This window comes from Ursus americanus, chromosome 2 (genome assembly GCF_024610735.1).
Source record: "Ursus americanus isolate L20-20 chromosome 2, mUrsAme1.1.p, whole genome shotgun sequence".
Classification (NCBI taxonomy): Eukaryota; Metazoa; Chordata; class Mammalia; order Carnivora; family Ursidae; genus Ursus; species Ursus americanus.
This window is the reverse complement of record NC_142128.1, coordinates 49,547,348-49,569,813: the sequence shown is the minus strand read 5'-3', so window position 1 is coordinate 49,569,813 and position 22,466 is coordinate 49,547,348. Positions and strand designations below refer to the sequence as shown.

The 22,466-nt window shown below is 39.6% G+C and overlaps 2 protein-coding genes across 2 annotated transcripts in view; both read left to right on the top strand.

Moving 5' to 3' along the window:
- Positions 1 to 238: 238 nt before the first annotated feature.
- The window catches only part of TMCO1 (transmembrane and coiled-coil domains 1), a 48,066-nt gene continuing 25,838 nt past the window's right edge, over positions 239 to 22,466 (top strand). The window contains exons 1-5 of the mRNA XM_045809665.2: positions 239 to 456; positions 787 to 864; positions 6,019 to 6,078; positions 17,977 to 18,023; positions 19,520 to 19,587. Coding sequence (XP_045665621.1) covers positions 387 to 456; positions 787 to 864; positions 6,019 to 6,078; positions 17,977 to 18,023; positions 19,520 to 19,587 — 323 coding nt within the window. The 5' untranslated portion in view covers positions 239 to 386. The remainder of the gene's footprint in view (positions 457 to 786; positions 865 to 6,018; positions 6,079 to 17,976; positions 18,024 to 19,519; positions 19,588 to 22,466) is intronic.
- LOC148110627 (developmental pluripotency-associated protein 3-like) lies at positions 12,273 to 12,921 on the top strand. Its single transcript, XM_087856123.1, has one exon. It carries the CDS (start codon positions 12,348 to 12,350, stop codon positions 12,837 to 12,839), a length of 492 nt encoding a protein of 163 aa, XP_087712249.1. The 5' UTR covers positions 12,273 to 12,347; the 3' UTR covers positions 12,840 to 12,921.

Here is a 22,466-nt window from a genome sequence, read left to right as displayed (position 1 = left end):
TGGGGCTGAGGCAGACGCGCAGCCCAGTGCACCCAGGAGTATTCCGGCCGATAGGAGGGTGCGACAGACCCCTGCAAGCAGAAGCCACCAGGAGAAGTCCCGCCGCGGCAGTTACGCCGCGGAAGCCCAAGTCCCAGCTCTCGCGATATTCGGCCGGAGCGCCAGCCCCCGAGCCGGCGAGTTTCCCGCTAGATTCGCGCGGCCACGCGACTCTCCGGAAGTAGCCCTTCCGGCGCTGTGCCCCGGAAGCGGAAGTGTGCCTCTAGTCTGTCAGAGAGTATTAACTCGGTGGTCCAGAAATCTAGTGAAGTCGTTGTCGTTTAATTTTTGCGGGCTCTCAAGCGCTTCCCCCGTGGCGGGTGGGAGTGCAGAGAGGAAAGTGCGAGATGAGCACCATGTTCGCGGACACACTGCTCATCGTTTTTATCTCCGTGTGCACGGCTCTTCTCGCCGAGGGTGAGAGCGGCTGCTTCTCTGACGTTTGATCAGCCCCCACGGGAATGATCCTAGGCCTGGGGACTCTCGCGCCACCCAGGGAGTGGTCGCGAGCCTTGCTTGCTTGGGGTTGGGATGGGGGGGGGGGGGCGGCGCTCATCTGTTCCAGGGAATCGGAGCCACTCGGGAACAGGAGCGGGAGGGGTAGCGTGGAATCCTGTTTAGGGTCGATGCTGGTAAATATAAAGCAAAAAGTTGAAATTCCTCCTTACCCAACAGTTACCACCAGTAACAGTTTACTGTGACCATCACAAACATTTTTCTATTAGCATGTTGCTTTTAATGTTTCAGGTATAACCTGGGTCCTGGTTTACAGGACAGACAAGTACAAGCGACTGAAAGCGGAGGTAGAAAAACAGAGTAAAAAACGTGAGTATGGCAACATGCTTTAGATACAGTTTCAACACGTCAAGTTCATTGAATGAATGTTCACAGTAAATGTTTTAGGAGCACCAACTGATACAAAAACTTTATAGGAATACAAAGATGAATTTGATTTGAATTGAAGGCTATGTAGAGTTATATGCAGTATTGGATATTTTTATGCAAAATGTATAATACAAATGGCGACGTAGCAAGGGACAGGAGACGTACTAGTTATGTGCTGTGGTGGTTCTAAAAAAGAGGTCCCACAACAATTTTCAGTTGTGAGGGGCCATGGAAGCCTTTGTGGTGCAGATGGCCTGGTAGTCCTTCTTGGATAGTTAGAATTGGATAGAGAATGAGCTGGAGGTGGGAATTCCAGGCGAAGAAAATAGGATATGTACAAAAATGTGGAAATTGTAGTGAGAAGATGTGTTTGGAGAGCAACAGGTCATTATGATTAGTATCAAGGTGAGCAGTGTCTTCAGGGATAAGGCAAGTTTCAGTTGTGTGAGGTGGTTGAAGGAGAGTTGGAGTAAAAGGTTAAGAACAAGTACGGTTTGTTGTCTTTGAATAAAGCAGGACACAGGACTCCACAGGGCACAGCTGGGGGGGCTGTTAGAGGTATAATGTGAATGGTTCTTTATAGGCTTGATGTGGCTTTCAGTGTTCTTTTCTGCCTTACAAAGATTAAATATAACTTTTGTATCTTAAAATTCCTCTGACTTTCTGTATTCTGTGACATGTTTATGTCTTCATAAGGGTTTAAAGTTCTCATCCTTGCAGTATCTCACTTGACCCACGTAGCAACCGTTTGTGATTAGTTGTATAAATATTATTCTGTCTTTATAGAAAAGGAAATGGAGGTTCAGAGAGGTTAAATGACATACTAATGTCACAGAGCAAACAAATAATTAGAAATCAAACTCAGGCTTTTGAAATTATAGTTTACTGGTCCTTGACTTATTCAGTGTGGGTAATGTACCTCAACATATTAAAAACCAGGCTCATTATCTTTACCTTCATAAACGTGATCCTCTTCCAGTATTTCTCTACTGACGAATGGTACCTTCATGCTTCTGATAGTGCAAGCCAGAAACCTTGATACACTTTCTTCATTTGGCATTCAGAACACTGCACTCTCTTGCTTTTGCTCTTATCTTGCAAGTTGTTTTTTGTTTTTTTGTTTTTTTGTTTTTAACCGGGCGGGGGGGGGGTGTTGGGGAAAGGCAGAGGGAGCATGGGAGACAATCTTAAACAGGCTCCATGCCCAGCACAGGACTTGAAGTGGGGCTTGATCCCACAACTTTGACCTAAGCCGAAATTAAGAGTTGGACTCATAACTGACTGAGCCACCCAGATGCCCCTTGCCAGTCATTCTTTTGCAGTTTCCTTGTGGTTCCTCTTTTCAGCCTCTTGTTGGGCACCTCAAATTTGTTTTTATCCCCTTATACTCACTCCCTTGGTGAATTTAGTCATGTGCTCTATTTGGCGGTGGCTCCCAAATTTATATCCCTAGCCCTCTCTCCTTGATGCAAGATCCATATATCCTTGTAATAACATTGTATGGCGAGCAGTGGTGGCTACACTTGTGGGGAGCATAGCATAACGTGTAGAGAAGTTGAATCACTATGTTGTACATTAAAATTAACACTGAAATTAACATTGTGTGTCAACTGTGCTCAAGTAAAGATTCATGTATTAATTTGTCGGTTATACTGTAATGTTGAATATACATTTCAAGCCCAACATGTCCAAATTGAATACTTTTTCCTTGCTTAAGTCTGCTTCATTTGTAGCTTTCATTTGGCCAGTGGCAGGTCTATCCCTCTACTTGCTCAGGCCATAATCCTTGTGTAGTTATCTTTAATTCTTCTCACACACCCCACATCTAATACTTTTGGCTGCCTTCAGACATATCTAGAGTCTGACCACTTTCCATCACCTCCATTGATAACTACCTTCATCCTTTGCATGAATTACTGCAGCAGCCTCCAGCAAGTGTTACTGTTTCCCTACAGTCTGCTCCCAAGAAAACAGCCAGAATAATCCTTTTTTTTTTTTTTAAAGTAGCCTCCACATCCAGTGTGGAGCCCAAAGCAGGGCTTGAACTCAGGACTCTGAGATCAAGACCTGATCTGAGATCCAGATTCGGATGCTCAACTGACTGAGCCACCCAGGTACCCCCAGAATAATTCTTTTTAAAGCTTATTAGATCATGCCCCATCCCTGCTCATAACCCTTTGATGGTGTCCCATTTTCACTGGAGAACAGCCAAAGTCCTCTGTGGCCTGTGGAGCGTCCCCTGTTACTGCCCTGATATTCTTCCTCTTTCACACAGTCTGCTTCAACCACACTGACCTACTTCCTGTTCCTCACTGTACATCAGCCACACTTCTGTGCCGAGAGCTTTCTACTGGCTGTTCCCTCTGCCTAGAATGTTCTTCTCTATGAAATCTGCTTAGTTACCCTCATATCTTTTTTAAATCTTTGTTCAAAACTTACTTCTGTGAGTCTTAACTTGACCACCCACTTTAAAACTGCAGCCTGCCCCTCTTCTCTACTGCGGCTGCTCTTCCTTTCCCATACCCTGCTCTGTTTTCCCCCCCATGGCTTGTGTCACTTCCTAATATATCTTATGATCTGTTACTGCATTGTGTTACTGTTTATTGTTTATCTCCACCTGCTAACATGAAAGCTTCACTAGGAGAGTGTTTTTGTTGTTCTGATGTATCCTGTGCACCTAGAACAGTGACTGGCACATAGTAAAAATTTAATAAATATTTGCTGATTTGAATACTTTCTTCTCTTACCCTGTATGTGCAGTCCACCATCAAGCCCTGTTAACTGTTCTCCTCCAGGAAAGTTTGCAATCTCTCCACATCCCTCCAGTTCTGCCGCCACCACGTCGTCAGACATCTGTCGTGTTTCACGTGATCTACTGCAGTAGCCTTCTCATTGGTCTTCGGCGGCCACTCAGACTTACTCTCACAGGACATCCAAAGTCATTTTTCAAGACACAAATCTTATGTTACTTGCCCTTCTCAAAATATTCTGTTTCTCCCCATTGCTTTTAGGACAAAGGTGGGGCTTGCAAGGCCTGTGCATAGTCTGGTGCCTCTTGCCTTCCCCTCCAACTACATCCTGTATCACATTATTCCTTGCTCTCAGTTCTCTAGCCACTCAGGCCTTCCATCCTCTGGACTGGTCTTGCTTTTTCCTACTGTGGGTCCAGGCCTTATCTGCTCTTCCCTCTAACTGAAATAACTTTCCTAGTAAGTTTGTCTAGTAAATTCCCACTCATTCTTTATCTCTCAGAACCTTATTTAGTCTTTCAGAAGGGTCAGATCTTCCTTTTATAGGCTCTACTTTATCCATAGACATCTCCTTAGAACAGATTTATCTAGCCTCAGTCCAGTCTGCTAGAAGACTAGGTTAATGTTCACAGTACCATCTTATGTTTCTGTTCTCTAGCCTTCTTGTTTTTTATGCAGTTATGGTTAAGTGCTAAGTAGTTATGTTATGGTCCTTCTGGGGAGGGAAAGAAATATTTTTTGTTTCCTTGGTTAATAGTAATGATAAAGAGTAGAACATTCAATGTCTTCTGTCCGTTTTGTCTTTTAAAATGTTATTTCGGTAACATCTTGTAGAATTTGACTTAATTTCCTTTTATGATCTCATACTAGTAGGTTCACTCTAAATCTCTTTCTCCCCCATTGGTATATGTCATGTTTTATCTTTTATTTACATAAAAGAGTACCTGTACTTAGACACCAGTGCATATATTGAAATCACACACACACACATACGCACACACACACACACACACACATATACATGTTTTTAGTCAGCACTTTACTGTTTCACTTGCAATATTGGAGTCAAATTGAATTTTACATCTCTTTGGTAAGGTAGTAATACCAATTTTAGAATTCAGGTAGCATAATTAATGTACTAAGGGAAAGAGTCTTACCTGCCAATTCTCTTTAATGCAACTTTTAGAAATAATACGTGTACATGTACATGTCTGCTAGTAGAGGAAGTATGCTAAGATATTATACAGAACAAAGAATGTAAATAAACTAAGTAAAGGTAATTTTTGACATACCTATTCTTAGTCCATTCATAGATGGACTATGATGGGTATATAGATCAAAGATGGTAAATGTAAAATTTAAATAAATTACATTATTCCTCTTTAAAAGGTTATTTTTACTCTATCATCATGTTAATTGAAATGCATACAAAGAAGTTGGTCTTAGCTTCTTCTGTCTGTTTTTAAGTAATCTTTGTGCACAATGTGGGGCTCAAACTCACAACCCTGAGATCAAGAGTCACATGCCCTGGTTTTAGCTTTTTTGACTCTCTTAATCTCCCTACCCTATGCATATGTCTGTCTTGCCAGTTTTTTGTATTATAATTGTTATTAGGTTATCTGCCCTCACTAGATTACTCTTTAGAGCGCAAGGATCATATTTATCTTTTTATCTACCTAGAACAATGCTAATTACTTAGGCCCCAATAATTGAATGAATGAATTCCTACCTTCTATAGTGAGTATGAGAAGGGAACTATAATTAACCATAGTTATCTGAGAGAGCAGAACTTGAAAACTGTTATTTTTTTTTTTTAAGATTTTATTTATTTATTTGACAGAGAGAGACAGCCAGCGAGAGAGGGAACACAAGCAGGGGGAGTGGGAGAGGAAGAAGCAGGCTCCTAGCAAAGGAGCCTGACATGGGGCTCGATCCCAGAACCCCAGGATCACGCCCTGAGCTGAAGGCAGATGCTTAACGACGGCGCCACCCAGGCGCCCCTGAAAACTGTTCTTAGAGTCAACCTACAGCAATCACCCTCAGCTGGTGGTCTGAAAGCCATCTTAGTTTTTATTATGTTTCATTAAATATTATTATTGTGGCTTTATGCAAGGGTGTTTGATTGATGATGCTTCCAGTATTGTTGTCTTAGTCTTAGATTGCTGTTTCTGCCTTCTGTCAGCAGGTGTGAGAGCAGATTGGTTGACTTACTCATGACCATAATCGAAGGCAGTGTGTAACTTTCTCATGAGCTTCTTTCATTGGTTCAGCTGTTATAAAGTATCCTTCATTTCTTTAGTATAATGCATAATTAATTTTTACTGTGTTATTGTGTTGTTTACAGTGGAAAAAAAGAAGGAAACAATAACAGAGTCAGCTGGTCGACAACAAAAAAAGAAAATAGGTAAGATGAATTACTGATATACACCAAATTTAGAAAAAATAAATTTTGGAAATTTGGAAAATTTAAAATTGGAAAAAATAAATTCTTAGGTGATGAAAATATAATAAAGTTGTTAACAGTGGTAACTCATGTTTGTATAATTTTGTGGTTTACAGAGCACTTGCATACATTATCTTACTTGATTCTCTCGTCCATTTTGTAGGGTAAATTCAAGCAGTTGCTACTGTTTGCTCTTAGCTTTTGAAATTTTACTTTTAGTAAAATAATGCTGACAGTTGTGGCTTTTGAACTTGGCTGAGGGTTCTTGGCATATTTGTAAAGTATTTTTTTCATATGAGATGATTATTTCCAAGTCTGAGTTACTTGTATTGTTGCCATGACTTCCTTACTGAGAATTGACTGGTGATGAAAATCCACCAGGGGGTAGGAAATTTACTGCTGAGTAATTTTTATCTGGTCTGAAAAGTAATGACATGTTTTTGGTTTTTCAGTGTAATTTAGAACTTAATTATAGAATGTAATTCTGTTCCAAAAAGACAATTTACAAATGATTAGATATGATTTATACTTTATGATGCTTCCTGACTCTGAAATTAGGAAAAAACTGTGAAACTGTGTTTTGTTCAGAAACTATGTCTCTACCTAGGTCACCGCCATTATATCCTAGGAGAGAATTCTACCAGGCTGGGCTATGGCACTGTCCTGTTCCGATTAAAGCTTTTGAATTTAGTGTTTCTGGTGTTTTCTAAATGGCCTACTCATTTGGTTCTGTGTCAGAATGCTACTGTATGTCTGCTCTGTGTCAGTTGCTCTGGTGGGTCGTAGAGAAACAAAGTAGAAAAAATGCTATTAGGAGTCTGTCTAGAGACAGAAAACAGACCAGTGCAGTATGGTAAGTGTGTTTGTAGAGATATTTAAAAAAGTAAAGAGAAAGAGTATCTAAACCAAACTAGGGGATTAGGTTTTCTTGAAGAGATAATGTTTTAATTGAATCTTGAAGCTTTAGTGTGAATTACTTAAATAAAAATATAAATAAATAAAATAGTGGTCAAAATTTCTTGAGCAATTACCATATGCAACACACTGAGGTAAACACTTCGCATGTTTTAAAATTCTCTTAACAATTAATTGAATGTAGTAGTGAAGAATGTTACTTCATTTTTATAGATGAGGAAAAATGAAGCTTGAATTAAGTTATTTGCCCTTGGTCAGTCAGTCAGTGGTAGATGGGATTAAGTTAGTGGTAGAAAAGGGGTTTAGTCCTGGTCATTTGTAACTTTAGCATCCAGTTTTAAGCCTTGTACTTTCTAGGCATATACAAAACTATAGAGGGATCAAACAGGAAGGTGTATACCTGGAACTATAAATAGTGTAATATAACAAACAGAAGAAGGTATGTATAAAGTATAGACAGATGAGGCTAGAGAAATAAGTAGAGCCTGTTCATAAAGATCTTTATAAATTAAACTAAGGTAATGAGTTTAACTCGTATCCAGAAGGCTTTCCATCTTTCCATAACCATTAAAGGATTTAAGCAGAGGATTGACATCAGATTTTAAGGAAGAGAACTGTGGCAGTAGTTTGGAGATAAACGGGAGAGGGGATCATTCTGGAGACAGGAAGTCATGAGGCTTTTTAAGTATCTCAAGTGCAAAAAATAGCAAGGACCTGAACTTAGGTAGAGGCAGTAGTAATGGAATAGAAGGCATAGATTCAACTGATCTAGAGAAGTAGGAGTAACAGGACTTGATGACTGTTTAGATGTAGCCTGTGGAGAGAGGGATGCGTCTACAAAGAAGTTCAGATTTCTTTTTTCTTTTTTTTTTAAGATTTTATTCATTTATTTTAGAAAGAGACAGCCAGTGAAAGAGGGAACAAGAGCAGGGGGAGTGGGAGAGGAAGAAGCAGGCTCCCAGCGGAGGAGCCTGATGCGAGGCTCGATCCCAGAACACCGGGATCACGCCCTGAGCCGAAGGCAGACGCTTAACGACTGAGCCACCCAGGCGCCCCAAGATTTCTGATTTGGAGAGGAAATATTGGAGGAGTAGCAAATTGGGGTGGGTAATAAAAAGAGGATGATTTCAGGTTTGAACATGTTGGATTTGAAATGCTTGTGGAACTGTTTGGGACACAGTTGGATATGTGGTTTAGGAGCTAGCAGAGGGATAAAGGTTATAAACAGATTTTAGAATCATATAATTTTAAGTAGTAATTGAGTTCACACACGGGGAGTTCATATACAGGGAGACTGTATAAAGTAAGAAAAGGGAAGGGCTGAGGACGGAGAGAGTCTTAAGGAAACAGAGGAAGCAGAAGTGGAGCTCTGCAAAAGTATTGCCAGAGAAGTCAGACAGGGTTTGTCGTTGTAGCTGAGGGGAGAGTTTCGGGGGACAGAGAGGGTCCAAGGTGTTAAATGTCTAAGAGGCAAAATGGTATTGTTAGTGATGTAGCAAGAATGATTTCAGTGGCGTGATGGGGGACAGAAGCCAGATTGTCTAGATGAGGAGGTACTGCATGGTGAGGAAGTGAAGACATTGAACATGGATCATTCTTTCAAGTAGCTTTGCTATAAAGGATAGGAAAGGTATAAAAATGGAAGGCAGATTACTCTCTGCCCTTAAATTGGCAACACAAATCATCTAAAATGTAAATTACCTTAACATGGAATGCAACCTTGGAATATTTTGCTCACCAAAAAATATCAGAAGTTAAGAGAAATAATGCCTGTGAAGTGTTGGTTATCAACATCTTATCAGGAGTTACAAGATGTAATGTTTATGAGAAGTTTAAAAGACAATTTATCCATGCTCTAGATTTGTAAATTTTACTCTGAGATTAAGCCAGACTATCGGGAATCTGTAAAGCTAAACTGCATTATTTTGGACTCCCTAAAATTGCTTCTGCTCTATTTCACCTTGACATATGTACTATTAGGCATGTTGTGAAAAACCCAGCCAGATACAATTTTTTGTACTGCTACTGTGGAATACTTTTGGGGCTATTTTACAACATCACGATGCTCTCTTGATGAACAATTATGGAAACCTTCTATTCATTTTCAGTGTCAAGAAAAGCAGCGTTAGGGGCGCCTGCTGGCTCAGTTGGTAGAGTGTGCAACCATTTCATGTCTGGGTTAAGTTTGAGCCCCACATTGGGTATAGAGATTACTTAAAATAGTAAAAAAGAAAGGAAGGAAGGGAGGAAAGCAGTGGTTCTCATAAATAATTGATTTACTTTTATTTTATGGGCTTTGCCTGAACTGATGGGTTTTTCCCCCTTTGAGCTAGTTGCTGATAAGCATAGAGTCAGATTTGCTGTTCATCTCCAACAACTTTACCCAACCAATTCAAAGTATTTCTGTGAATTGACTCTATCTACAGGTTTGTTATTATGCAACTCTTACTTTCCCTTTCCTCAGGTCCCCGCTTGAGCTTCTTTACAAGAATATAGACAGTAGTTGGGGGGAAGGTGACTCCGCTGCACTGAAGAAAGGAAGTTTTCAGTAGGAGGGGAGTGCGCATCGTAGCGATAGGGTTTCAAAGAAGCAAAATGCCACTGATTTTACTAGGTGAAGCTTTTTGATAATGGTCTTGAGTAGAACCATTCATTCGAAGCTGAAATGTCTTATATTTGAACTGAAGATTTTAGGTCCTCCATTTTTTTTTTTTAAAGATTTATTTATTATTTGAGAAAGAGAGCACATGCACGCATGGGGGAGGGGCAGAGGGAGAGGGGGAGAGAGAATCTCAAGCAGACTCCCCACTGAGCACAGAACCTGTCATCGTGGGACTCGATCGCAGGACCCTGAGATCATGACCTGAGCTGAAATTGAGTCAGATGCTTAACTGAGCGACCCAGGCACCCCTTAGGTTCCCCCCCCTTTTTTTTTTTTAAAGATTTTATCTATTTTTATCTGAAAGAGTGAGAGAGTGAGCTTGGGGGGATGGGCAGAGGGAGAGGGAGAAGCAGGTTCCCCACTGAGCAGGGAACCTGGTGGGGCACTTAACTGACTGAGCTACCCAGGCACCCCTGGGTTTCCCATTCTAAATTTCAGGTGCAGATGTTTTGGCTGTTTTACATTTCCCTCTCACAGAAGAGGAACAATTTTACTTTTGATAATGAATTTTATTTAGGTCTTTTGGCTACATACAAGTTACCTCAAGTAATGAGGGATTTATTTTCAGAATATATGGGATCCAAAACTCAGGAAACAGTGAAGTAACTGGTTCCAGGAAGGCAGGAACTGTTAAAGCAAGTCTGGTAGGCAGAACAAGGCCTGAAATGAAGTCAGACAGTGGATTCCAATATCTTTAAGGCTGCGCTATTAATTAATTATTTTTTAGAGAGGGGGAGTGGTAGGGGAGGGGCAGAGGGAGAGGGAAAGAGAATCTTAAGCAGGCTCCACGCTGTGATTTGGAGCTCAGTCTCACAACCCTGAGATCATGACCTGAGCTGAAATCGAGAGACAGACACTTAACCCACTCAGCCACCCAGGCACCCCTGAGGCTGCACTATTAATGTATACTTCTCTTTTTGTTGTTCAACTTCCCCCACTTTCTCTATAGTGTTTTTCTAGCATTTAGGTTTTGCCTACACATAACTTTGGCTTGTGTCCTAGGGTTCTTCCTATGTCAGTATTACCCGTAAGGTGCTCTGTAGACCCCCTACATCAGTATTGCTTGAGATATTCGTTAAGATTGAAGGGTTCTGAGTCTTCCTCCCAGACTACTAATCAGAATCTCTGGATGTGGGACCCAGGAATCTGCTGTTTTAACAAGCTTCTCAGATATTCTTAGACAAACTCAAGTTTGAGAGCCAGTGCTATATGATAATTTTTCTGTTTCTGCTCCCACAATTAGTTGATTTACTATTCCAAGATTTTCTGGTTTAAATTTCTGAGAGAAGGAATCTGGTTGGCTTGGCTCATCTCTGTGCACCATAGGTCATGAGAAAGCGCATGGATTGGCTGCCTTTTAGGTCAGTAGTGGCAGGGCAGGGGTGATAGGAATCTTTGAAAGGCTGACCCTCAACAAAGACTATGGTAAGAGGCAGATATCCCCAGAAGATGTCTGGGGAGGGGAGGGCAGGCATTCCAGAGCTTGACTGAGTACAGGCTGGGTATCTCTTTTCTTAGTAACTTAGAGATGTGGGAGGAAATTTTTGAAATTTAATTTATTTTGGGCCCTGAATTTATATATTCATTCTAGGCCTTTATCTATACTATTTGGATTTTCTATAAAAGAAGACTGCCTCAGGCATTTTGTTTAAATTCTGCTTCCTCTCCATGAACAAATCTACATGAAATTTCAAGGGTATATTAATTGGTTTTCCATTCAAGACAACTCAGAATGTCGAACTGCTATGGGATACCTAATTCTTTTAATCTATAGACCCGTACCTGCTATTTTGATCATCTCTTCCTTATTTGCAAATATTCTCCATCTCCCAAACTGCTGGTTGGATCTGACCACCCAGTTGCCTCCAGTGTTGATTTCCGTTCTTTGACAGAAAAGACACTGGTTATTGACTAAGGTAAATGATGAAGTGTTCCTTTCTTAAATAAATTATGTTATCTTATAGTACACAGCCTAATGCTGTCAAAAATGTGTAATAGATTGGCTTAAAAGTCTGTTCATTGTGTGGTCAGAATAGATGTCATCACTGCTCCTAGCTGATTCCCACAGCTACAAGAAATATAGCCTCCTTTTAATTGAGTATTCCCTTTTAGAATTTAAATTTTTCCCTTTGCCTGACATCTGGAATAATAAGTCATTCTAAAACATAAATGCATCTTCTTCATATTTCTAGTTCTTCTCTCCATGAAGTTTCCTCGGCTTTCTTAGAGGTTGTATTCCCAAAATTCAGTAGTAAGAGGATGTATAGAATTCTTACCAAATGGAGGGATTAAGGCATGATTTTCCCCTGTATTAATTCTGAAGATTCCTGCTAATAAACAATTTACATTATCTTTTCAGAATAAATTGCTTGCATTTATTTTACCTGCTTATATGATACTTTTAGGAATTATTCCTCTGGGGAAACACAATTTCTTTTTAAGGGGAAAGCAGCTTCTTTTTAAAAAAGGTATTTTTTTCTGTTTTGTTCTTTCTTTTGCCACACCATGTTTTGTTGGAGATTGGGTTTTTCTCGCTCTTTCTGGGCTATGAGGTTCTTTCCAGACTACTTCATAGCAAATTGGGTCTGGAGCATCACCTCCCACTGGAACCCGAAGATCTAGGAGGAGCTTTGGTCCTGTGACTAGGCTTTCAATGGATTTGCCAAAGCAGCTCTACCCAGTCTGGGCCCCGAGATCATCTCAGATACCCAGTGAAGAGAATTCCCAGGAAGGCTCAGCTGCCTCTCAGACTATCTGTGAAGTATTAATAAAGAACCTTGGTAAATTGACTCTCAACCCTAGTATCAAACTCCCTTCCCCTCTACCCGAATATCCATGCCAACAGCAGGATAGAGAGAAGAAACCACAGGGGCTTGTTGACCGCATCCTCAGCAGCAGCAGGAGGGGTGGAGTAAGGAGTTTGTTAACTGCTTGGAGAGAAAGGATGGAAAGCATGATACGATTGATTCAGTACCAGCGCTACCTCAACCAGCTGTCCAAGCTTCAAAAAGATCGACAGCAGAAGGAAATTGAGGGTGAATCAAGAGTGGAAAGATTTAGATGTAGTTGTCATTATTGCCTGTATCATAAAGATCTTTCTGAGGATAGCAGCATGGAGAATAACTATGACATGGAGCCAATGTAAACATTAACTTTATTCTTGTACTGTTTCTTCTTGCTAGTAATTTTAGGATCGTTTTGCAGCAGCTTGGGAAAGCTGTTTTATGTTAGGGCAAACTGTATAATATTTTGATAATCTATGATATATGGTCTGTCTTTTTTGTATCTTTTCTGTCTTGATACCAGTAATTTTGTGGAATACTGTAGTTTGCATTTAAATGACTTCAGTGTAGTTCCACTTTTTGATTTGACCTAAGGAAGCACTAATAGGTTTTGAGTGGCGCCTGTGTGTTTGAGAGGCCTGAAGTCATTAAGATAAAACCTAAGATCAAAAATCGGAAGCCCGTTAACTTGTGCAGAAGGAATACACAGCAATCATTGGCTGGTTTGGTTAGAGCGTAATTAGGCAGGGTGTGTACGCTAGATTTTCTGGTTTCCAACAATTGAATTGTAATAAAATTTTTTTGATGTGCTGTTTCAGTTTTCAGTAGCAAATGTTTTTGTAGAGGATCTTATTAAAATTGAGACTTATTTGAATACCTCTTAAAAAAAAGAAAAAAGGTACTGTTTTCAATATGGTTTATTAGAACTTGGGTTATTCTCATATAAACCACGTATTATGTGGTTGTATTGACAGGCTAGTCTCCATAAACTTATCTAACCCAGAATGGAACATAAAAGCTTAATTCTTAGGAATAATTGTTTTCGTTTTGGGGTGTGGTTTTTTTTTTTTTTTTTTTTTTGGTAATATTGGTAACTAAAAACAAAATTGAATGTGAAATAACATTTTAAAATTCATTTAAACCATGGAGGCTTAAAGAAAAGTAGATTTTTGGGGGCGCCTGGGTGGCTCAGTCGTTAAGCATCTGCCTTCGGCTCAGGGCGTGATCCCAGCATTCTGGGATTGAGCCCCACATCAGGCTCCTCTGCTGGGAGCCTGCTTCTTCCTCTCCCACTCCTTCTGCTTGTGTTCCCTCTCTCGCTGGCTGTCTCTCTCTCTGTCAAGTAAATAAATAAATCTTTTTTTAAAAAACAGATTTTTAAAAAAATTTATTTATTCATTCTACAGAGAGAGAGTACAAGCAGGTAAAGTGGCAGGCGGAGAGGGAGAAGGAGAAGCAGGCGCCGATGTGGGGCTCGATCCCAGGACCCTGGGATCATGACCTGAGCCAAAGGCAGACCCTTAACTGAGCCACCCAGGCGCCCCAGGAAAGTAGATTTAATCATGAAGTAAAAGGTAGAAACTTTAAAAGGGTGTTTTAAGGACTTTTAAAGACTTAAACTTTCCACTTCTCATTGTGTCTAATAGAATATCCTTGCAAAACCTGAATAATGTATTTTAAAATAATGAGAATGAATAACTGAAACAAATCTTTGCCCAGCAGTTATTAGAGTCAAGGTTTGGTAGTCATAATAGAAGAGAGAGAGAGGAGTTCAATGATTTTCTAAGAGTTGAAAGAAAAAGATGCGTTAAAAGAACATGTGTGGTGAGAGAGAGAATATGAATATGAACATCTGAGATGCGATGAACAGAGTTGGGAGTGGAGAAAAATGAAAATGGAAAGACTTTGGATCAGGCATTTCCCCAGCAGCCATTTCAAGGTATCATCAGTTTTGGGGGTTTAGTGAGAAGAAGGGAAGGTATATAAAGCTAAATGTGGCTTTATGGGGATATTTAGAAGTTTATTGTTTATAACTTGGGGAGTGGCTGAAATTGTTTCCCTACTGATAACATTTCCATTAGATCAGATTTGCTCTGTCCCAAATGCGCATTTTTGGATTTCTGAGGACGGTGATATTGTCTAGGACATTTGAATATTAACTTCTTTGTTTTTGTAATGTTTATGCTTCTTGAGGCATCTTAGCATTTCCTACCCACAAACAGATCAGGTTCATTTCAGATGAAATTTTGCATGTATAATGTAATGTTTCCCTGTTAAATATATTTGTTTAGTTTGTTGTTTCTTTATTCTGTTTCTCCTTTTTGTCCCTTTTCTCTACAGAGGCATCTTTTTAAAAAATCAACTTAACCTTTTTATATACTATCTTTTTTTTTTTTTTAAAGATTTTATTTATTTATGTGATAGAGAGACAGCCAGCGAGAGAGGGAACACAGCAGGGGAGTGGGAAAGGAAGAAGCAGGCTCCCAGTGGAGGAGCCCGATGTGGGACTCGATCCCGGAACGCCGGGATCACGCCCTGAGCCGAAGGCAGACGCTTAACGACTGCACTACCCAGGCGCCCCTATATACTATCTTTTTTGTTCTCTTCTGTTGGGAATGGTCCCTAGTGAAAAGTGAAATCACTAGCGTATATAACACACACCTTTCAGGTAGCTTCAGACGTAATCAGCTGTTACTGTCCATGAGTAAAATCCCTGTGCTAAGAGTTAGTCTTAGCTTCCTCTGCTCTCGCATCTGACTAAATCTTGTGCAGCTGACAGTGCTGTGCCACGGATTTATTAGAGATAGGTCGGAGGTGAATATTTATATCTTTCACCTCCTCCAAAACCAAGTGAATATTAATTTATTTTTTAATTATTTGACACCAACTAAAACTACTTTGTGTGTGGTGGTAGTACTTTATAACAATCTGAATTGAAGAATCGTCAGGAACCATAGTAGTGTTGGTGTATAGCATAATCCTGTGCTGCTGTAGTCTTATTAAGCCGTGTAGACACTGTCTACCTTGGTAGTAATTACGGTTATTGTTTCTGTGTGGACTTAGCTTCAAAAAAACTATGTCACCTCAGTTTGCTCTCAACTTTTAGTCTCTTTGTGCTTTTTCTGTCTATTCAGGCTATCAGCTTCATCGTAAAGGACTACCCCCCACCCCCAAAAAAGGGACTACTTTCCCTAGAAAAGGATTTTTGGTATGCTGTATCTTTAGATCAGGTTTTATTATACTGTTAAATCACTCATGAAACAATATTAAGCACATACTACAATATTAGCAACTAACTACATGCCAGTTACTGAGGATACAGAGATGAAGAAGGCATAGAGATTCCTTGGTCTCCAGGAACCTGCCATCTAGTTGGTTTGTTGGGTATATAAATAGATCATTATAAGAGAATGTACAAATTTAGTATAATGATAAAGATGTGCATGGAATATTCTGGAAGCATAAAGAAAGGACTTTTAATCCAGTGTCTAATATAGCAGCCATTAGCTACATTTGGCTTTTTAAATTAATTTAAGTTCAATGAAGTTAAAATTTTAGTTCCTCAATCACACTAGCCACATTTTATTTGCTCAGGAGCCACATGTAATTAATGACTACTGTATTGACAGGACAGATACAGAATACCTTCGTATTATAGAAAGCTCTATAGAATATTATTGACTAAGGAGTCAGGATTTTAAAAAGGAGTTGACAGAGAGCTGAGGCTTAAAAGTTGGGTACTAGGTAGCCGGGAAGAGGTTGGATAGGGACAGAATAAAACGTTCTAGGTAGATGCCAGTTGGTTGAGACTGAGGAGTTTTTTGGGATGTGTGGGTTTTAGAGCTAAAACTGGAACAGTCCTGGGAAAACTGGAACAGTTGGTCACCCAAGTAGAAAGGACTTCATGAACAAAGACGCTGGATCTAGAGAAAAGCTTCACATAGCAGCTTACATTTCTTTGGTGTTGTAGGAACATAACAGTTCATGTGAGGGATTGGAAATGAGGCTGCAAGGACAGACATCAGACTTGCAAGTGACTGGAACATGACCTTGTAAGGGATGAAAGGCCATGCCAGAATTTTAAGCTGGGGGGGTATCATAATTCTGGTCAGTTGTACATTTTAGGTAGATCTGATGGGCAGCTATGTGGAAGATGAATTCGAGGGAGCAAGTTTGGTGGCAGTGAGATGCTAGGAGACTTGAAGTAATATAGGTAAATAAATTAGAAATCCTAAGGACATGGTGGTGAGGTAGAGAGTTTCATAAATATTTATGAGTTATGTGGGGCTCCTGGGGGGCTCAGTCAGTTAAGCGTTCGACTCTTGGTTTTGGCTCTGGTCATGATCTCTGAGTCCTAGGATCCAGCCCTGCATCAGGCTCCCTGCTCAGTGGGGAGTTGGCTTGAGATTCCCTTCCCTTTCCCCCTCTATGTAGTAGATAATCAGTAAGTATTTGTTGAATAAATTAATCCTGGTGATAATAATACATGATCAAAGAGAGCAGTAGCATAGTGTACATAGAGATTATTGGCTTGGGAGTTGGGAAACTTGGATTCTAGTGCTGGCTTTGCCATAGAAAGCTCACGGGGTCTCTACCAAGTCACTTCCCCTAAGCAGGACCTCAGTTTCTTCCTGGAAACAATGAAATCCCTTACGCTGATGGAATACAGCAAATAAGGGCATTAATGTACAGTTGAGACTTCTTTAAGCAGTTTGGGTTGTGTGTATATAACAACTTTTCTTAAAATATATGTGAAATTTTCTAGCTTTCTAAGTGACTTACCTAGAAAACTATGCTTGTTTTTAGAGTAATTAGTCTGTAATATGAAAGAACCTGAATTTTAAATTTGTCTTGATTGGCTTTTACTTTTAGACTCTGCTCTCTTGAAGAAACTGAAAGGGGAAAAAACGTAAGAGATGAGTGGTTCATATTTGAAACCTAAGTACAATCATTATGTTTACACTTTCCATCAGTGTAGTATAAAAGTATATCTTAATGTACACAGTTAAGACACTTAATACCAGAGGTAATTTTTAATTAATCTTTAAAGATTTTTATTTAAATTGAAATATTTGGGACATCTGGGTGACTCAGTTGGTTAAGTGGCTGCCTTCGGCTCAGGTCATGATCCTGGGATCCTGGGATTGAGTCCTGCGTCAGGCTCACTGCTCAGTGGGGAGTCTGCTTCTCCCTCAGCCTGCTGCTCCCCCTCCTTATACATGCTCTCTCTCTCTCTGTCTGACAAATGGATAAGTAAAATCTTTTTTTTTTTAATAAATAAATAAACAAACAAACAAATAAATAAATAAATATTTTGGTGCTCTGCTGCATTTGAATTTTCTGCTAATATAAAGTATACAGTATCACAGGTATTCAGCTCATCTTGTTATTAAGTGGTACTGAGACAGAAGTGCTTTTATAGTCACCAGTCAGTGACAGTTTAACATCTGCTTTGTTCTCAGTATTGTGTATATTAACCAGTTTGTTCATTCTTTTCAGAAAGGCAAGAAGAGAAACTGAAAAATAACAACAGAGACCTATCCATGGTAAGAGTCTGAAGATTAATAGTGTGGTAAACCACAAAATGTTCTATAGCAAAAGACTCCGATTTGCGTTAAATACATTGTCCTTACCTTTTCAGAAATTCACCTGATAATGTCATGGGTGTTCCTGGACCAGATGGAAGTGAAAATATGCTCTTGGGCTTAAACTTCATTTCAGTAATAAGAGAAGCTCTCTCAGGCTGTCTCGGGGGTCATAGTTTGTCCCTTTCTCACAGTTCTTGATTAGCTTTGCCCTTCTGTTTCAAATGAAGTAGTCTGTTTTCTTTTTTTCTCATGTCATTGCTGAATCTTTGGTTTTCTGGTGACCTGTGTCACGCCAGTATCTGAGTTGGAGCATTATAGATGGCCTTTATTGTTGCCTTTGTTCTTTAAGAAGCCTTTTGTTCTGTGTGTCAGGCATACTATAAAGTGTAAAGGAAAATGATTTTATTACCCATCGACTCATCATTTATAAAGAGTAGAGTTTATTCAAGAGTTTTTCTAAGGCATAGGTAGGCTAATTATATGGCTTGACCAATTTTTCTGTTTAATTTCTGTGTGTTTAACACAGGACATCTGAATGGTGTAACAGTTGTCTTTGTTTTCTGAGACCTTTGCTGTATTGTGTTTCTTGCAGTTCTTATTGAGTAAGGCTGTAATTTAGCAGTGCATCTTTTTGAAAAAAGCTTTTCTGTTGACATAGTTGTTAAGTGTTTATAAGACCAAATTTGGAAACTACAGAAAGAAGAGAGAAAAATTGCTGATAAACCTGTCATCCAGGGGCCCAGGTTAGCTCAGTCAGAAGACCATGTGACTCTTGATCTCAGGGTCATGAGTTCGAGCCCCACTTTGGGTGTAGAAATTACTTAAAAATAAAATCTTAAAAAAAAAAAAAAAAAGAACTGTCATCCGGAGATAACAACTGTTAATCTTACATCTTTATGATCTTTTGTTTATTTATACTTTTACCACATATGTAATTAAGAAGTTAGCTGCAAGTAACAGAATACCTAGCTAACAATGACTTAAACAGATAAAGATTTTTTTTACTTGTTCAAGAAGTCCAGAGGTTGGTAGTCCTGGGCTGGGGTAGCAGTTCAGTATTGTTATTAAGGATTTAGGTTAGCCATTCTTAGATTGTGGTGGTTTGGTTATTTGATGGCACTTTATCCTTTGTCTTCAGGCATTATGTTCTTCATTCCAGGCAAGAAGAATGGGCCAAGACCTAAAGGGATACTGGCCAAGTTTGTCCCTTTTAAAAGTGGCATTCAGTACTTGTACTTGTAACTCACTGGCCAGAACTGGGTCACATGGCCACCCCAATACTATTCATCAGAAGGGGGCAAGGAGAAGGGCTTGGAGGTGGAGGGTGGGTTAGCCAATAAACAACTTTTTGCCATGGAGTGCCTTTTAAACATGACATGAAACCGAAATTTTTGGGTGTGCCTTAGTAGTGGTTTTCTTCAGTGTGAAATGACAATTTGTTGGTCTCTTTACAGGTCCGAATGAAATCCATGTTTGCAATTGGCTTTTGTTTTACTGCCCTAATGGGAATGTTCAATTCCATGTGAGTATCCTTTAATAATATGGTTTTACCTAACTGTTGTCCTATAAGTGTATTTGTGAGCAATTAACTTTTTTTTTTTTTAAGATTTTATTTATTTATTTGAGAGAGAGAGAGCAAGCACGTGCGGAGGGCAGAGGGAGAGGGCGAAACAGGCTCCCTGCTGAGCAGGGAGTCTGATGTGGGACTCGATCCCAGGACCCTCAGATCATGACCTGAGTCGAAGGCAGATGCTTAACTGACTGAGCCAACCAGGCGCCCCCAGCAATTACTCTTTTGGTAATATTTTATTTTGATACTTCAAATTTACAGAAAGGTTGCAAGAATAATATATCCATTATCCAGATTCACAGTTGTTAATATTTTGCTCTGTTTTCTTTCTCTTTCTGCCTCTCCATATCATCTTTGTACTCATTCATACATACATTATGTATTTTTCTTAATTATTCAAGAGTATGTTATGGAGTTCATGCCCCTTTATCCGTAGCTACTAAAATGTGTGGGATTTTTTTTTTTTTTAAGATTTTATTTATTAACTTGGCAGAGAGAGACCACAAGCAGAGGGATCCACAGAGGGTGAGGGAGAGCACCAGAGGGAGAGGGGAAGCAGACTCTGCACTGAGCAGGGAGCCCAATGTGGGGCTCGATCCTAGGACCCTGGGATCATGACTTGAACTGAAGGCAGATTCTTAACTGATTGAGCCATTCAGGCCCCCCATAACTACTAAAGTGTATATTTTCTAAGAACATGGACATTCTCTTATATAACTTCAATTACCAAAATCAAGGAAATTCAATTTTGAGAGAATGCAATTACAACTTTCTCACCCTCTTTAATATCAAGGATCTTTAATGTATAAGTTAAAGACCCAGGTATTATGGAGCCTCTAAAAAGAATTTAATATGTCTTCTGTGTTTTTAAGTTACTTACCAGCATACTGGTTCAAAATGAAGGTAGTCATAGAGTGAAGTTTGACTCTTAAAATAGAGGCTTAACAACGATAAAGTAAGTTACTGTTGTCTAAATTGGCAGATAGCAGATCTGAGTAATTGTGGAACTGCTTTTGACAGAAACTGGGAAATTATCCAAAGATGACAAGAAGTCCTTAATTACATTTCAAGGCCCACCTGAATCATCCCACAGGAATGAGAATTTCCCTCACTTCCTCTTTTCCTTCCTGTCTTCCTATTCTTCCTCCCCCACTTCATTTCTGTCTGTCTCTCCCTCTCCCTGCACCTCCCCCCTTCCTCCAGTCCATTCTTCCCTCCCCACCAGTTCAGTGCCTATGTTGTGCCAGGCATTGTGCTAGTATCAGCATATAACAAATAAGGTGTGGCCCCTGCCCTCAGTAATAATCAATTTTATTGGAAGAAAGGATAGATGAGCAAATACATTGATGGATGCTATAATAGAAATCTGTGTGAAGTGCAGTTTGGGGAAAAGAAGTGAGTGGCAATTTTTACTTAGGTGAGGGACTAGATGCAGTATCTAGATGGTTTTAATGTAAAATTTCCTTTTAACTAATGATTACTAAAGTTATAGACCCTTAGAGCTGAAGGGGACCTTTGGAAGGTGAAATAACTTGCCTAAGGTATCTAGAAGTCTCCTGATTTCTGGCTTGTAATTCTAAACTCAATACTCTTTCCATCCTGCCGTACTTTCTCTCATATCTTGGGTACATATCCTCATGAGCTACCAGGCAAAGCAAACACTGAAAGGTTTTATAGTTAACTACTGAGTGTCCATGGTACAACTCAAATACTCAAATATTCTTCCTAAAGTGTTGCCTTCTGGACAGTATAGAGCCGGCTAACTACTCATCTGTACTTTTTAAATTTGATGCTTAACTTCTGTTTACTTTTCTCATACTTCTGATGTTTTAAATAATATTTTTTAAATTTTTTTTAAATAATATTTTTAAGGTTAGTGTTATGTCTGTGTGTCTGTTCTGATTAGCCTCAGCTTGATTGTGTGATTTTTGTGACAGATTTGAGTCCTGCTTTGCTAGAGATTCAGCATTTTATTTTATTCCTTAATCTGATGTTCCTTTACTAAACTTGTATTTATGTCCCCTTCTACTAGACTGTAAGTTCCTTATAGTCTTCCCATGTAACAGTTTTTATATCCTTAGGGTTTTAGGGCTTATATAGATGTTTACTGAATAAATTTAAAGATATTTGTAAATACACAGCCCAGTTTCTTCCGTCATGGTTTCTGTACTATTCTGAGGTAAGGATTTGATGCCATTTGTAATGTGAACCAAAAAAAATTTTTAGGGGCACCTGGGTGGCACAGCGGTTAAGCGTCTGCCTTCGGCTCAGGGTGTGATCCCGGCGTTATGGGATCGAGCCCCACATCAGGCTCCTCTGCTATGAGCCTGCTTCTTCCTCTCCCACTCCCCCTGCTTGTGTTACCTCTCTCGCTGGCTGTCTCTATCTCTGTCAAATAAATAAATAACATCTTTTAAAAAAATTTTTTAAAGATTTATTTGTTTATTTATTTATTTGAGAGAGAAGGCATGCATGAGTAGGGGGAGGGGCAAAGGGAAAAGGAGAATCTCCAGCAGACTTCCCGCTGAGCATGGAGCTGACACGGGGCTCAATCCCAGGACCCTGAGATCACAACCTGAGCTGAAATCAAGTCCCAAGAGTCGAATGCTTAACCAACTGAGCCCCCCAGGCACCCTGAGAATCAAAATTTTTAAAATTATAATTACTGATTTCCAAGATGTCAGTGGTTCATGTAGGAAAATACTAGTTAGTGAATCAATTACAGTGGAACCAAATTCTCAAAACCATGAGAGTCTGAATGTAGTTGATGAAAATGTGTGTGTGTGTGTGTGTGTGTGTGTGTGTGTGTGTGTGTGTGTGTGTGGTTTAAC